General features: G+C 55.0%; 2 protein-coding genes across 3 annotated transcripts in view; one reads left to right on the forward strand and one right to left on the reverse strand.

The window, feature by feature from the left end:
• Nucleotides 1–62: 62 nt before the first annotated feature.
• Nucleotides 63–8,322, forward strand: LOC307193790 (UPF0193 protein EVG1). The gene is made up of 7 exons (XM_079936286.1): nt 63–122; nt 423–533; nt 1,532–1,594; nt 5,293–5,475; nt 6,180–6,311; nt 6,494–6,594; nt 6,786–8,322. The coding sequence occupies exons 2-7, from the start codon at nt 431–433 to the stop codon at nt 6,855–6,857; spliced, it is 654 nt and encodes a 217-aa protein (XP_079792412.1). The 5' UTR covers nt 63–122; nt 423–430; the 3' UTR covers nt 6,858–8,322.
• Nucleotides 8,323–8,333: 11 nt separating this feature from the next.
• MICALL1 (MICAL like 1) overlaps nt 8,334–14,402 on the reverse strand; it is a 28,069-nt gene continuing 22,000 nt past the window's right edge. For both annotated transcript variants that reach the window (XM_079936284.1, XM_079936285.1), the window contains 3 exons: nt 11,414–11,528; nt 11,209–11,255; nt 8,334–10,169 (listed from right to left, as the gene is read on the reverse strand). In XM_079936284.1, coding sequence (XP_079792410.1) covers nt 10,048–10,169; nt 11,209–11,255; nt 11,414–11,528 — 284 coding nt within the window. In that variant the 3' untranslated portion in view covers nt 8,334–10,047. The remainder of the gene's footprint in view (nt 10,170–11,208; nt 11,256–11,413; nt 11,529–14,402) is intronic.

Here is a 14,402-nt window from a genome sequence, read left to right on the forward strand (position 1 = left end):
TCTCAAAAGTATTTCTGCGGCGCCCCGGCGCGGGTGCTGCTTCAGAGCCCTGGTTACGATCTGCTGAGCGCAGCCTCCGCTCTCTGTGGGGAGGGACCACTCAGCCGGGGTCTTACTTTAGGGTGAGGTTTCCGTTTAGGCGTGTCACCCAGCGGGCACGGTTACCCTAACTCCCCTTTCCTCCCGAGGGGACTTCTCTGACACAGGCGCCAGGTCAGGTTGAGGTGTCTGTACGCGTGTGGATCTGCCAGTGGATCTGTTCTGGGTGGGAGGATCGGGCACTCTCGCGATGTTCACAGACGGCATCACGATTCTCTTGCGACCCGATCCCTGCTCCCAAACTATGGGTGGTGTTGGGGGTGTGGGAGCAGAGGTTGGATCTGGGAGACAGTGGGTGTGTCGTTGCGTTTTTCCCTCCTCAGAGCCCTCCATGGCTTCCCAGGAGAGGGTGGAGACAGTGACCAAAGGAGCAGGGTTCTGGCGCTGCCCCAAGCCGGCCACTTACACCCCAGAGACCTGCGAGCTGCTCAGAGGTCAGTGCGTTAAAGGACACAAGAAGAGCGGTGGTCACAGTTACTCTCTGTAACTCAGTTCTCCCCTGCATGACTTATGGTTTAGTAATTGCTGTTTCCATTTTACATATAAGAAGCCTGGAGTTCAGAAAGATTCAGGGGTCCTACAACTTGGAAGTGGCCAAAAGTCAAAGAACTAAGAATTTTAGAGTAGTTAACTCCCCTGCGTCCCTTAGATGACACGTTCAGTTTCCCCAGGGAAGCTTTATTTCCTCCCCACCCGCCACCACAGTGCAACCAACTGTTAGGCGCCAGCACTCTACCAAATACCTTTTCCTTTGTGGGCTTAGTAGTCAGATACTTAGTAGTCAATTTCCTTCATTGGCAACCTGTAGTCAGATACCTAGTGTGTCCCGTTGAATTAACATTGAATCAACATCCATCTGCCCCTCTAGTTCATGAACTCCATCAGGACAGGATGCCTGTTTTGGCTACATTTGTAGCTACAATTGTAGCTCCAGCCCCTGGCACATGCTTAATGAATTCTTGTTCATTCATTCCTTCATTCACTCAACAACAAAAAAAATTTAAGCCCACTATGTGCTTTAGACATTGTTCTAGGTGCTGAAAATACAGCAATAAAAAAAAAAAAAGAAAAGAAAAACAAGCAAAAATTCTTGGTCCCATGGAGCTAATATTCTAGTAGGAAGGTAACAAATAATAAGGTACATAGAACTTAGGTAGTGATGAGTGCTATAGAAAAAAAACAAAGCAGGAAAGGAAGGGAATTCCCTGGCGGTCCAGTGGTTAGGACCCGTCGCTTTCACTGCCAGGGGCCTGGCTTCAATCCCTGTTCCGGGAAACTAAGATCCCACAAGCCGCAGTGCGGGGGCGGGGGCGGCCAAGTACTCAAGTGCTGAATGGGGGCAGGAGGTGATACAATGTTAAATTTCAGTGGGGTGAGATAAAGGCATCTGCTTGCAGCTCAGGAAGCCTCACTGAAGTGCTTTGTCCTGCAGTGATGATGAAGGAATCCAAACTGACAAACTTCCAACGGCGCCACATCATGGACACCATGAAACGTAAGAGGCCATCTGCAGAAGCTTCCAGGGCAGAGGGATCCTATGCCACATTTTTCATGCTTCTCCATATTAAGGAGTAGGGGACCTCATTTTAAAAGAGAAAAAAAAATTGGGGCTTCCCTGGTGGCGCAGTGGTTGAGAGTCCGCCTGCCGATGCAGAGGACGCGGGTTCGTGCCCTGGTCCGGGAGGATCCCACATGCCGCGGAGCGGCTGGGCCCGTGAGCCATGGCCGCTGAGCTTGCGCTTCCGGAGCCTGTGCTCCGCAACGGGAGAGGCCACAGCAGTGAGAGGCCCGCGTACCGCAAAAAAAAAAAAAAAAAAAAAAAAAAAAAAAAAAAAATTGAATAGTATTTCTGACTCTTGCTCCCGGGGAACTGACTTTGCAGGGTCTTTGCTTCTTCCCCCGACGTGGGTCACAGCACATGAGCCCCTCCTGCAGTCTGGCTCCAGCCAACCTTCCCAACAGATCACAGCCCATTCGAGACTTCCTACCCAGCCAAATACTCTGAACGCTGTCAAGTCTACAAACTAATCCCGCCCTCTTACACACATACCATATGAGCTCGCCAGAGGAGAGGACTGTGTGTGTCTCATTCATAGATTTTTTCATTCATAGCTTAGCTGGCAGGAACAAGATTACTGGCAGGCTTCCAACTTAGGAAAAGTATGCAAAACCTTTCCACAGCTCACCTCTAACCACACATTGTATTATTTATTTTTAAGGAAAACAAAAAAGTGAATGTACATGGGCACAATAACAAGGTGCTCTCTAAGATCTTAAAAACAACCTTGCTTTCTGAGATTTAACTGAATCAACACGTAGTGGATCAGAACAGAGATCTGTAGAGTTACCTTTAAGAGGATGCCAGAAGGTCCAAACCTGCCAAATCTCACTTGAATCTACCAATAGCTATTGCCGTCTCTCCAGAAAGAAGGTACCTATCAGGAGGCATCTGGTCAACCACAGAGGCATAGGGATGGGAAAGTCAGAGAGACAAATATCGACAGTGCCTGCCCAGCACTGGCAGAGGGATGGAGGCTCCGTCAGACCAGTTCAGAAGTCAGATCTCCTTCCTCATTGTAGACAAGGACAACTCAGGCCGCCATTGCCTATCACCACAACACGGCTGAGTCACGTAACTCAATCTCCATACTCAGCAGTCTACTAATCACTGGGGTCCCCTATAACATGACTACAAAGAATATGCTAGAAATCCCACTAAAAGTAAATACCAGGAGACCAAGGACTGGGTCTGCCTTGTTCACCATGGTACCTTGGCTCCTAGGCGCTCAACATTAGTTGAAGGACTAATTGCATTAGTGGTTAGGGCAACACAAGTCACCAGTTTGCCTGGAAGTTTTGTTCTCCTTAAAAGTTTTTTCTTTAAAATATTGCCTCCAAGCATTGGTGTTGAGTCTGGTTTCTTCTCCTAGAATCATCTCTCTATTCCTCTCTTCTTTTTTTTTTTTTTAATTTATCTTATTTATTTATTTTTGTCTGCATTGGGTCTGCTGTGCGTGGGCTTTCTCTAGTCGCAGCGAGCAGGGGCAACTCTTCCTTGTGGTGCGCGGGCTTCTCACTGCGGTGGCTTCTCTTGTTGCAGAGCATGGGCTCTAGGTGCGCAGGCTTCAGTAGTTGTGGCTCACGGGCTCTAGAGCACAGGCTCAGTAGTTGTGATGCATGGGCTTAGTTGCTCTGCGGCATGTGGGATCTTCCCGGACCAGGGTTCGAACTGGTGTCCCCTGCATTGGCAGGAGGATTCTTAACCACTGTGCCACCAGAGAAGCCCTATTCCTCTCTTCTTAACCAAGTCCTACTTGTTGGTTTGAGGCTTAGTTCAAATTCTGTTGCAAGCCACAAATTCCTCTCCTTCACCTGAACTCCCAGAATTACTTGGGCCATAATTATTTACTGAGACTGAGCCAAAGGAAGAGGTAGCATTTGGTACTGGACAGGTAAAAATAGCAGAGAGAGTAGGAGGAACATTCTAGAAAGCACAGCATCTCTTCAGAGAAGAGAGATAAACCATGGTGTGGCCCTAGGTAGAGGGCGTGAGAAGGGAAGGGTAGTGGGGAATAATGGCAGCTCTATCCTTCCGGTTCCTCAGGGCAGACACCTCGGAGACATCCTGTCTCCTCTTTCTCTTTCTCCCAGACCCCACATCCAACCCATCAGCAGTCCTGTCTGCTTGACCTTCAAACCATATCCTGACTGTGACTACCTGTACCCTCGACCCCCAATGCTGTATTTTTTTTTTTTTTTCTTTTGGCCGTGCCACGCAGCTTGTGGGATCTTAGTTCCTGGACCAGGGATTGAACCCATGCCCCCTGCAGTGGAAGTGCAGAGTCCTAACCGCTGGGAAGCCAGGGAAGTCCCAACGCTGTATTTTCAAGGGCACCTAAAGGGCTCATGTCATTCCTCTGCTCAGAACCCTCCGATGGCTTCCCACCACACACACAGTAAAAGCCAGTCTTTCCAGAGGCCTACGAGGCCCGGTATGTCTCTTGCCCTCCGTGACCTCTGACCTCTAGTCCCACTACACCCCACCCCTTGCTCAGTCCGCTCCTGGCACCCTAACCTCCTGGCTGTTCCTCAGGCACTCCAGGCACATTCCCACCTCAGGTCCTTTACCCTTGCCGTTCCCTCTGCCTGGAATGCTCTTCCCTGAAATACCTGCAGGGCTGGCCTCTTACCACTTTGGGTAATGTCTCTGTCTCCGTGCGTCCTTCCCTGGCTACCCTATTTATAACTGTAAATCCTGCTCCGACACACCCTGTGCTCCATCGCTGTACTGTCACTAACGTACTATATATTTTACTTGTTTTATCATCATCTACACCCCAGATGCGCGTGCCACGAGGGCAGGGCTTCATCTTACTCACACTTTACCCCCAGTGCCTTGGGCCTGGCACAGAGTACACGCTCAATACGTATTTGCCAGATGGATGATAGAAGGCTGGAAATGTAAGGGAGGTAGACAGGGGCCAGATCAGAACAGTGGCTGGGGACTGTGCTGAGCTGGGCTTTAAGGCAATTGAGAGGAGGGGCCAGTCAACCAGGTAGGAGGTGACACATTTGGCTGGCCTGGGGGAGGAGCCCCAGGTCTGGGTGGGTCAAGGCAGTGGGGATGGACAGGAGGGACCATCCAAACCACCCCTCCCTGCCCATGGAGCAAGCAGGTTTTAGGAATCCATCTATAGAAACAAAAGCACCAGGACGAAGGCTAGATGTACAAGAATGTTTATTACATCATTGTTTGAAATAGTTTAAAAAAAAAAACAAACTGGAAATTGCCTGCATTTCTGAAACTAGGAGACTCATTGAATAAATAATGTTTCCACTCTAAGGACTAGTATACAGCTATAAAAAATAAGTTATATATAAATGGAGTGATCTGGAAAGATGTCCGTGATAGACTGTTAAGAGTCTATTACTGAATAGAATACAGTATGACCCAGTGTTTGAAACATGAATCTTACATATGCACACGTATCTTTGAACATGTTTATGTAAGCAACAAAAAGAATGGGCCGAGACCACCAACTTGTTACCATGGCTTCTCGTAGAGGGGGGCTCGGAGGGGAGAAGGGAAGACCCTTCTGTACTGTTTGACTTGTTATAACAGGTAGGGACCACTTTTATAAACTAAAAAAAAAAGCCAGGAGGGCCCCCCCACCCTGACCCTTCCTTCCGCAGGAGGAGACACTCTCCCCCTACAGTGCAGTCCAACTTCCTGCCAGAGGGTGTTGCCTTCCAAGCAGCCGGCCCCAGCCATCTACTTGCCTCCCATCCTGGCCGTCCGGTCCCACCTCCGGCCTGCCAGCATGTGCCAAGCCAACGGGGCCTACAGCCGGGAGCGGTTCAAGCCCCAAGCCACCCGTAAGTGAGGGGCCTCCACTAGAGCCCCTCTCCTACCGCCCTCCGAGGGGGTAGGGGGCAGGGAGACTTGCAGCCCGCAGAGCGCGGAGCGGGCAGCTAATCAAATTCTCACGTTGTTTATACCGATGCTCTTGAACCTCAGCACATGTTAGCTTGGGGGCATTCAGGGTGCACGGGAAACCAGTTAGGTGCTCGTTTTCATACATTTTTCCAGAACTCTCTTTAACCATTAACTGGTTTCCGCCCATCTCTGATGAATGTTCGGCGGTCAGGCATCACGGCCACTGCTCTCTGAAGCTCACACGGTGCCTGGAACCCAGGGCTCCTCTGCGCTGCAGCCTATTTCAGGGAGTCGTTCCCCCCCACCCGTTTCTACTTGGCACCTGACATGGCTCTTGGGCTAGCCCCTCCGACAGCTCCCAGGCAGCCTCCCCATCCCAGCTGCACTGCGGCAGTCACTGAGTTTTCTTAGCCTTGCTCTGCGCCCAGGCAACGTGTGGGTTTTGACGAAGTTCTCTTGTGGGTCCTTTCAACCCCTTCCTGCCTATCATGACTGACCAGCTCAGGGGCACCTAGGGTAGAAGGTGCTGGGTTTGCAGAAGCCCTACCCACGTTACCCTGGAGCGAGCCTGCCCAACTGGGAACACGGACCATGAATGGGGGTGCTCTTCACGCCTTAACTAGGCCATGTCCGGGCCCAACAGGAGATCTGGAGAAGGAGAAGCGAAGACTCCAAAATATTTTTGCCACCGGGAAGGAGCCAGTGGAACGGAAAAAAAAGCCCCCTCCTGTGCGACAGGAGAACCCAGCCCCTGAGCTGGACCGGTTTGAAGAACGTGAGCCCCTGATGGGCCAGTTACGCTGGGGAGGGGAGTGTGTGTGGAGGGGGGAATCCCTGAGGGGCAACCGCAGAACTGCTTCCTGTTCCCAAGAAAAGCAACCTGCCGTCCCTGCCATCCCTCCTGGGAGCCTGAGGGCCCCCGTTGCCCTGTACACTGACAGCCCTTTCCCTTTCCAGTGGTAAAGGAAATCCAGGAGAGGAAAGAATTCCTGGCTGACATGGAGGCCCTAGGGCAGGGCAGACAGTACCAAGCGATCATCCTTACTGAAATCTCGCAGGTAGGAGAAGCAACAGGGAAATGGAGCCGGCGGGGAGGGGGCGATGCACCCCTGTGAGTGTGGAGGACGAGATGTGAGCAGGAATAAAGGGTCAGCTGCGGCCATTTCGGGAGTCCGGCTCTAGCCTCCCATCTGCGATGGCTCCTGGAGTTCCTTCCCTGATCCCCAGCTTTCCCTGATGCCCTCTGCAGAAACTACAGGAAATGGAAGACCTTGACCACAAGAGGAGTGAGGAACTTAGGAAGGCTCTTGCCACCACTTAATCTGCCTCCGGAGGGGGGCGGGGGAGCCCAACCTCTACCATTGGAGCCCACCCCCTTGCCAAGCAGGGTCACCCCCAGGTCAGCCTACCCACCCCAGCCTTCAGCCATGTAAATGGTTGTATAGCATCTGCCCCCACCTAGGGCACCCTGCACATAGCACCCTAGAAAACGGACCACGTCTCAGAAAACGAGCTGATTCTCCTTGAGACTCTGCCCAGGGATCCTCAGTCAGCTGAGCCTCTGAGACCAGTCACAGGTACAGACACATACACACACACAGAGTCTTTTCTTGGGGAAAGCGCCACACACACAGTGAAAGCAAGGATCCAGGTCTCACCATCTTGGGTGTATGTCTAAGGGCATCCACTGGGCTCCCTTCCCACGGCCTCACCCACTGCATGTCCCTGTGTCTGGCACGTTAGGTTTTCAGAACTTAGTAATGAATATGATTCCTTTCTTCCTACCTGTCTTAGGACCTACTTATTTGACTTCTTACAGCTTTGGGCAAATATTTAACCACTGTGATTAACAGGCTAATAAAACACATTTAACGTAGGTCATTACACACACCATTTTGTTTTCAGAGGGATAAACCTTATTTGTTCAAGGGGTTAGAATTTTCCAAGCCCAGTTGGTTTCTAGCTGCTTTGCACATTTCAAGTGAAAATGGAACGAAGGCTCCTGGAGCACCCCATGGCCGGGCACGACGGCAGGTGCCGGTGTCACTCTCAGCTGATTCTCAATAAATGCCTGTGATGGTACATTATCCCTATGTGAAAACCGGGGCTCACCAAGATGCTATGCCCAGAGTCATTTAACTAGCAAGTAGCCTACTCAGGATTAAAAGTTAGCTTTCTGTCTTTCCACCAAACGCACAGCCCATAGAAAGAAACCCAAAGGGGTAGGAGGGACCCAGACGGAAGGGGTCCTGCGTTGGAAGTCCACTCCCAGCCTGTGCGGTCTGAGCCCAGCAGCCTCATCTCCGATGGCTCGCCTGTGCGGCCTGCCTCAAAGGGCTGCCGAGGAGACATCCGCCCCCAGGAGCAGCGCCCCAGGCCTGGCGCACGGCAGTATTCTGTCATTTTTCTGTCCCCATAAATCAAAGTATTTCAGAAATTTCAACCAACCATCCCACTTGGAGGGATTCATATAATCTTCTCAGGCCACATGACCCAAGTCTGGGTTTGCAGAATAAACACGGCCCTGCAGCCTCAAACAGACAAACAGAGAGGACCAGACCAAGGGCTGGGCTCTGTAACACTCCATGAGAAGCTGTATCCACACACCCTCCAGAACCTGAGGGCCAAGGGTGCAACATGACGAGGACAGCCGCCCTCCACCTCGAAGGCCCCAGCACGTGGCCCAGGGGCAGCGAACCAGAGAACCCAGGACAGCCCGGGACAAAGTCGGCCCCCCCCTGACACCACAGCAGCCTGCCCTCGATTTAAATTCGCATCGGTTGCCGACATTTACAAATCACACACACGCACCATCTGGATTTCCAGTTTCTCTTGAAAAATGGAAAGATCTGGCCCCACTGGGCCCACATCCCACAGGCTACAGTTGACTTAAATGAGGAAGAACTTCCCCTCTAGTTGTGGCGTATCCACCCCCATTCACCCCAGTCCCCACCACCCGGGTGTCGGGGCCGTCCCTCAGGACACACCCAGCCCGGTTCCCGTGCGTCACCTGCCGCTGGAGTTGGTGACCCCAGCTGCAGGTCAACAGGCATGTCAGGAAGGAGGCGGCCGCGGGCTGCACAGGCGCGGGAGCCACCTGTCCCTGCAGAGGAAGGGGTCCTGCTCGGGGGGCAGGCAGTGAGGGCCAGGGCCCCCAGCGGTGGACAGCCCCTCCACGCCCTCCTGGGCAAGCAGAGACGCCGGCCTCAAGGCCTGGCAGAGGCAGGGAAGAAGGCAGGCCTGGCGAGGGGAAGGCGCCTCGAGGCTGCAGGGCACTGGCGACTGAGGTGGTCTCCATTTATTGTCGGGGAGGAAAACCCTCTCAAATTAATACAGTACAACCTCTCCCCACAGGTGGGCTGAGGGAAGGGGGCCCTAGAGGGCACCCCGGAAATAGCTTACAGCAACAGTGCTTTGACCAAGAGCTGCTGGGCACACTCTGTGGGGGGAAGGTGGTGGCCCCCATCGGCTCCTCCGCTCCCACAGCCATCCCAGGGGCCGAGCGACCGTGAGTCCTTCGGCAGCAACAAGTCGGGAGAGAACAGACAACAGACGAGTGTGAGAAGACAGGCTGGCGATGACCACCCGGAGTGGGTCCACTGCGCCCCAGCCCTGGGGTGGCGGGGAGAGCCTAAAGGAGGGGCCGGGCCGCAGTGCGGTAAAGGACCAGGGTTAGCACCTACGGCAGCAGCCCCGCCTGCTGCTGACCTGGCCGAGGGGCGGGGCCAGACCGCAGCTGGGGCCTGCGTCCCCGGGACCCTCCCTGCGGGGGCTCAGCACTTGGCTCCCACCCGCCCCGGCACGGTGTCCTGGACAGAGAGACCTCCTACAGAATGAGGGGAGACGAGGGAAGCTCCTAGAACTCCGAGCAACACAGGGAGGGATCTGTCCAGGCCCATTCGTGTCTGAGGACACAGTAACTACCTCGAACTTAATTAAGAGACTTCATAAATAGAGGTCCTGAGTGAGGAGAAAGAGAGTCAGGGCCGCCTGCACCGAAAGGAAGACAGAGACTCAGAACCAGGGCCGGGGCGGGAGACCCAGGCCAGAGGCCCACCCCGGGCCCACCTCGTGGGCAGAAAGACCCAGAGACTCTGACAGGTAAGGCTCCCCTCTGCACGTGGCACAGAAGGGAAGAGGGACCGAGGAGCTGCCCGGCACGGCAGGCCAGGTGCTGGGTGGGACGAGGGCGGGTGTGCTCGGCTGCGGCTGCTCCCCGGACCCAGGAGCCAGCTCGCTCCCTGGGTCAGTCCCAGCATCTGGGGTCATCACAGCCAGGCTGGGCAGGGCTGAGGCGCAGCTGCCGGTGGCTCAGAGGAGAGGGAAGAAAACTCTTTGGCCCAGACGAGCCAGAGGACCCTGAGGAGGGAGAGGCCATCACCCAGAGGCTCCCTCCCCTTAAGTCATCTTTCCCCTCGACTGATCCTGCAGGGAAGCTGGGCGTCCCTGGCAGAGCACAGCCCGGGGGCCGAGCCAGGAGCGGTGGAGTCCCCAGCTGGCAGCCCGCACTGTTAGCTCTTGTCTCCCGGGGACTTGCTCTTGGTATCACGCTTGTTTCCTAGCAGCTTCAGCACCTTCATGGTCTTGAACTTCCCCTTCTTCTTGCCCTCGGGTTCAGCCTCCTTCTGGAACTCTGCAGAAGGGAGAGGAGAGTCGATCGGGGCAGGCCGGGGGGTGGTGGTGATGGCCTAGGAGCGCCGGCCAACAGGCTCAGCCCACCGCTACCCCCTCTCCTGGAACCGTGCGCCCCTTCACCTTTCTGAGCTTCCAGTTCTTTGTCTCTAGGACGAGACCCTACCCCTTCCCAGTGTTTTGGCAGGATCGGGAGACGAGCGCCCGTGAAAGCAATGGGGGAGCCCTACAGCGTGGCAGACGTTCATCTCTAAAGGGCTTGGTTCCCCTAGGCTGGTGCTCACAGCTCTGTGGGTTACAACACGAACACTGACTGTCAGAGGTAGAGGAGACCTCAGAAATCATCTCGCCCAGCCCCTAGCTTATTATGGACGAGGAAAATGGGAGTTTTGAAACAGACTGGCACCAACCGAGCTTTATGCAGGGGCCAGGCCCTGGACTAAGTGCCTTATACACATTACCTCAGTCATCCTCAGCACATGCCCGGGAGGTGCGTGCCTTGTCCCCCATTCCACGGACAAGGAGAGCGAGGCCTAGAGGGGTGAAGCGGCTCAAAGCCACCCCGCTGGGAAGTGCCAGAGCTGGGACCGGAATCCAGTCTAACTGGAGCCCAGACTTAACCGCAAGGCCGCCAAATGAGTCACTGGTGGAACCAAGATTAGGCCCAGGGCTCATGCCTCCCAGTCCAGTGCTCTCTTAACCATGCTGGGCACTATCGTATCTGCGGGAGGGCCTGCTGTTTGGTCCCACAGACCCCTCCTAGACCAGCTGCAGATCTCAAGGAGGAACGCACAGTTTAAGGCAGACGCACCCTGGGAAATGCTCCCACATGCCACCGTCCTCCCTGTGGGCACCAGGGCATCCCACGCCCACTCTCCTGGCCGTAGGGTGACCTGCCTTGCTACACACGGCCTTCTTGGCAAAACAGGGGCTAGGAGTTTGCACACACCGTCCCTGTAGCGCCCACTCCAACCCTCTGTCCAACCTACCCCCCACCCTCCAGGAGTTCAAGTGGGCCAGAACCCCAGGAGGGGCCTCACCTTTCTTCTTGATCATGGCTTCCAACATCTTATCTTCCTCTTCCTCCCTGAAATGAGAAAGGGAAGCTGAGTGTCCCACGGGAGGAAGGACGAGGTAATCTCTCAGGCCCCTCCAGACTCCGAGTCCACGGCGGCGCTGGGATGACTGGCAGTGAGGGCCCCGCCCCCAGGAAGCCCCGGGGAACCCCTCCCCCAGCCACGTCACCTCTGCCGGTCCTCATCTAGGCAGTTGACGATGGCGTTGCGCTGCTCGATGAGGGTCACAAGCTCCTGCATCAGCACCTTCTCTCGGACCCGGTCCTCTTCTGTCCAGTCCTTTTCTGCCCAAGGAGAAAAGCTGGGGACATGAGTCCCAGGAAGCGAGGAACTAACGTCTAAGTGCTAAGGGTGGCTGCAGACCAGCCCCACGCTGGACACTCTGGGGAGGGGGGCCCAGAGGGGTGGGGATTACAAATTTTTGGAGAAATGAAGGTTGTCATAGGAGAGACCAAGGATACCAGTCTGCCTACCAAAAAAACTCTCCAAGGGGGCTCCGGGAGGTCCAGCACAATACGTGTTCTGAGAACAGAGAAGAGCACGTGCCAAAGAGTTTCCTGCTATGTTCATGCACTCATTCAACAAATGTTCACTAGATGGTTTCTTGGGGGAAGGATTCAGGCTGGGTCTGCTGAGAGCCTCCAATGGCGAGCTGGCCAAAGTGGGGCAGGGGTGGGGAGATAACAGGGAACCCCAGGGGTCCTCATGCAGGAGAAGCAATGTGACCCAAGGGGCATATTGGGACATTCATCTAATGCCATGAAGGAGGGTGGACTAGAGGGGTCCCTGGGGGCAGGGAGCCCTGCCAGGAGGTGTCCCTGATGTCTCAGACACCTGCTGCCCCTCCAGCCTCCTCTCAAGAACCTGAGCTATCCTACAGAACCACCCTCAGAGGCCCACCTGCACCCCGGTATTCCTCTCACCCAGCCCACAGGCTCCCAGGGGAGGGATGCCCACACTTGACCTTCCCTCCACAACATCTGCCCCTACCACCACCTCTTGCCAAAACTGGAACCGTTGACCCAGCATAGTTCTGGGGACAACATGGGTTTCAGTCACCACCCTAGTTCAAATCCTACTCTGCTGCTTCCCAAATCTGGGGCCTGGGTAAGTTATGTCCCCGACCTACGTGTGGGAAAACCAAGGCTTGCGGAAGTTAAGTCCTTGACCAGTGTCACACAGCAAGGGTGGAGCCAGTGCTTGTACCCGGCCAGCCTTGGAATGCTTTGATCCAAGCTACAGCCCTTACAGTGTCTTATGGATCTCCAGCCCACCTGGGGCCTTATAAGCCAGTCTCACCCTCCAAAGGCAACAACCAGGACAGGATGACAAGCCCCGATGTGTTGCCACCACACAGAGGACTGGAGAAGCAACACAAAAAGCCCAGGGCCAGGCTGGCCTGGGGTACAGAGGTGCTGTCCCCATTTCGACCACAAGGTGTCGCTGCGGCTTCCTCTGAGCGGCGGCCACGCCCCAGCCTCCAGAGATTTGGGAGTGATTCATAGGTGGCAGCAAAGAGCTGGGACATTCTGTGACTTCCTCAGGGACACTCCTGCCTCTGGGTCACATCCAGCCTCCCAAGCTCCCTGGTCAGTGGAAAAGCAGGGCCACTGTCCCAGCCGGCAGGAGGGGCTGGGTGTGCAGGGACATGCCCAAGTCAGAGACATGGCTAGAAGCCCAGCTCCACCACCAATGTGCGGGCTCTTCATTTCCTCCTCTGTTAAATGGGAACAATGATTCCTACCACCTGGGCCAGAGGAAGCGGTCAAAAGCCCTGGCTCCAGCCTCTGGACACTCCGCAGTCCTGTGCTCTCTCTCAGCCCACAGCTGTGCTCACCCCATGTCATGGCCAGACCCCAGCTCAGCCACATAAAAACCATCAGCCATCAGCCCCTCATAGGGCACAGAGTGTTTCCACATGCACCGGCTCCTGGGCCTTAGAATACCCTCCCAGGCGGGCACCTTCATCCCTGTCTTACACATGAAGCCGCTGAGGCTCGGTGGGGCTAAGGAAGCCGCCTAAGGGCCCCCAGCAAGTTAGCGGCAGAACGCAGGGCTGTGTGACTCCACACCCTATCCTCCCATGGCCCCGCTCCATTCTCAGCACATCCCATCCCTCCCTCCCAGAGTCACCCTGAGCCACGCTGTGCAGGGGCACTTCCACTGGCCCTCCCCCCGCCAGCAGAGCCCTGCCATGCTCTGGCCTAACGGCCATGAGCCCAGAGCTGCCTCTGGACAGGTACCTGCTCTGCCTTGCGCAGCAAGGCAGCCCTGGGCCCTGGAGCCTGACCCCTCCCCGCCAGGAGCCCACCCACACCTTCCAGGAGAGGAGGGTACCAAAACAAGCCAATCGAGACTTCCCTGGTGGCACAGTGGTTAAGAATCCGCCTGCCAATGCAGAGGACATGGGTTGGATCCCTGGTCCGGGAAGATCCCACATGCTTCAGAGCAACTAAGCCCGTCTGTGCACTACAACTACTGAGCCCGAGTGCTACAACTACTGAAGCCTGCACGCCTAGAGCCCTTGCTCCACAACAAGAGAAGCCACCGCAATGAGAAGCCCGTGCACCGCAACGAAGAGTAGCCCCCGCTCGCCACAAGTAGAGAAAGTCCACACGCAGCAACAAAGACCCAATGCAGTCAAAAATAAATAAAATTTTAAAAAATAAAAAAATATTTTAAAAAATTACTTTATTAAAAAAAAAGGGGGTTTCCCTGGTGGCGCAGTGGTTGAGAGTCTGCCTGCTAATGCAGGGGACATGGGTTCGAGCCCTGGTCTGGGAGGATCCCACATCCCGCAGAGCAACTGGGCCCGTGAGCCACAACTACTGAGCCTGTGGATCTGGAGCCTGTGCTCCGCAACAAGAGAGGCCGCGATAGTGAGAGACCCGCGCACCGCGATGAAGAGTGGCCCCCGCTTGCCACAACTAGAGAAAGCCCTCGCACAGAAACAAAGATGCAACCCAGCAAAAATAAATAAATTAATTAATAAACTCCTACCCCCCACATCTAAAAACAACAAGCCAGTCTGCTCCTGGTCTTGGTGTTCTCTGCAGGCCTGCCATCCCAACACCACAGACGTCACAGCCCCACGCTGGCCATGCCGTTCCCTCTCCCGTCGTGGCTTGAGCTTAGTTTTCACCTGTTATGACCCAGGC

This window comes from Stenella coeruleoalba (genome assembly GCF_951394435.1).
Source record: "Stenella coeruleoalba genome assembly, chromosome: 11".
Taxonomy (NCBI): Eukaryota; Metazoa; Chordata; class Mammalia; order Artiodactyla; family Delphinidae; genus Stenella; species Stenella coeruleoalba.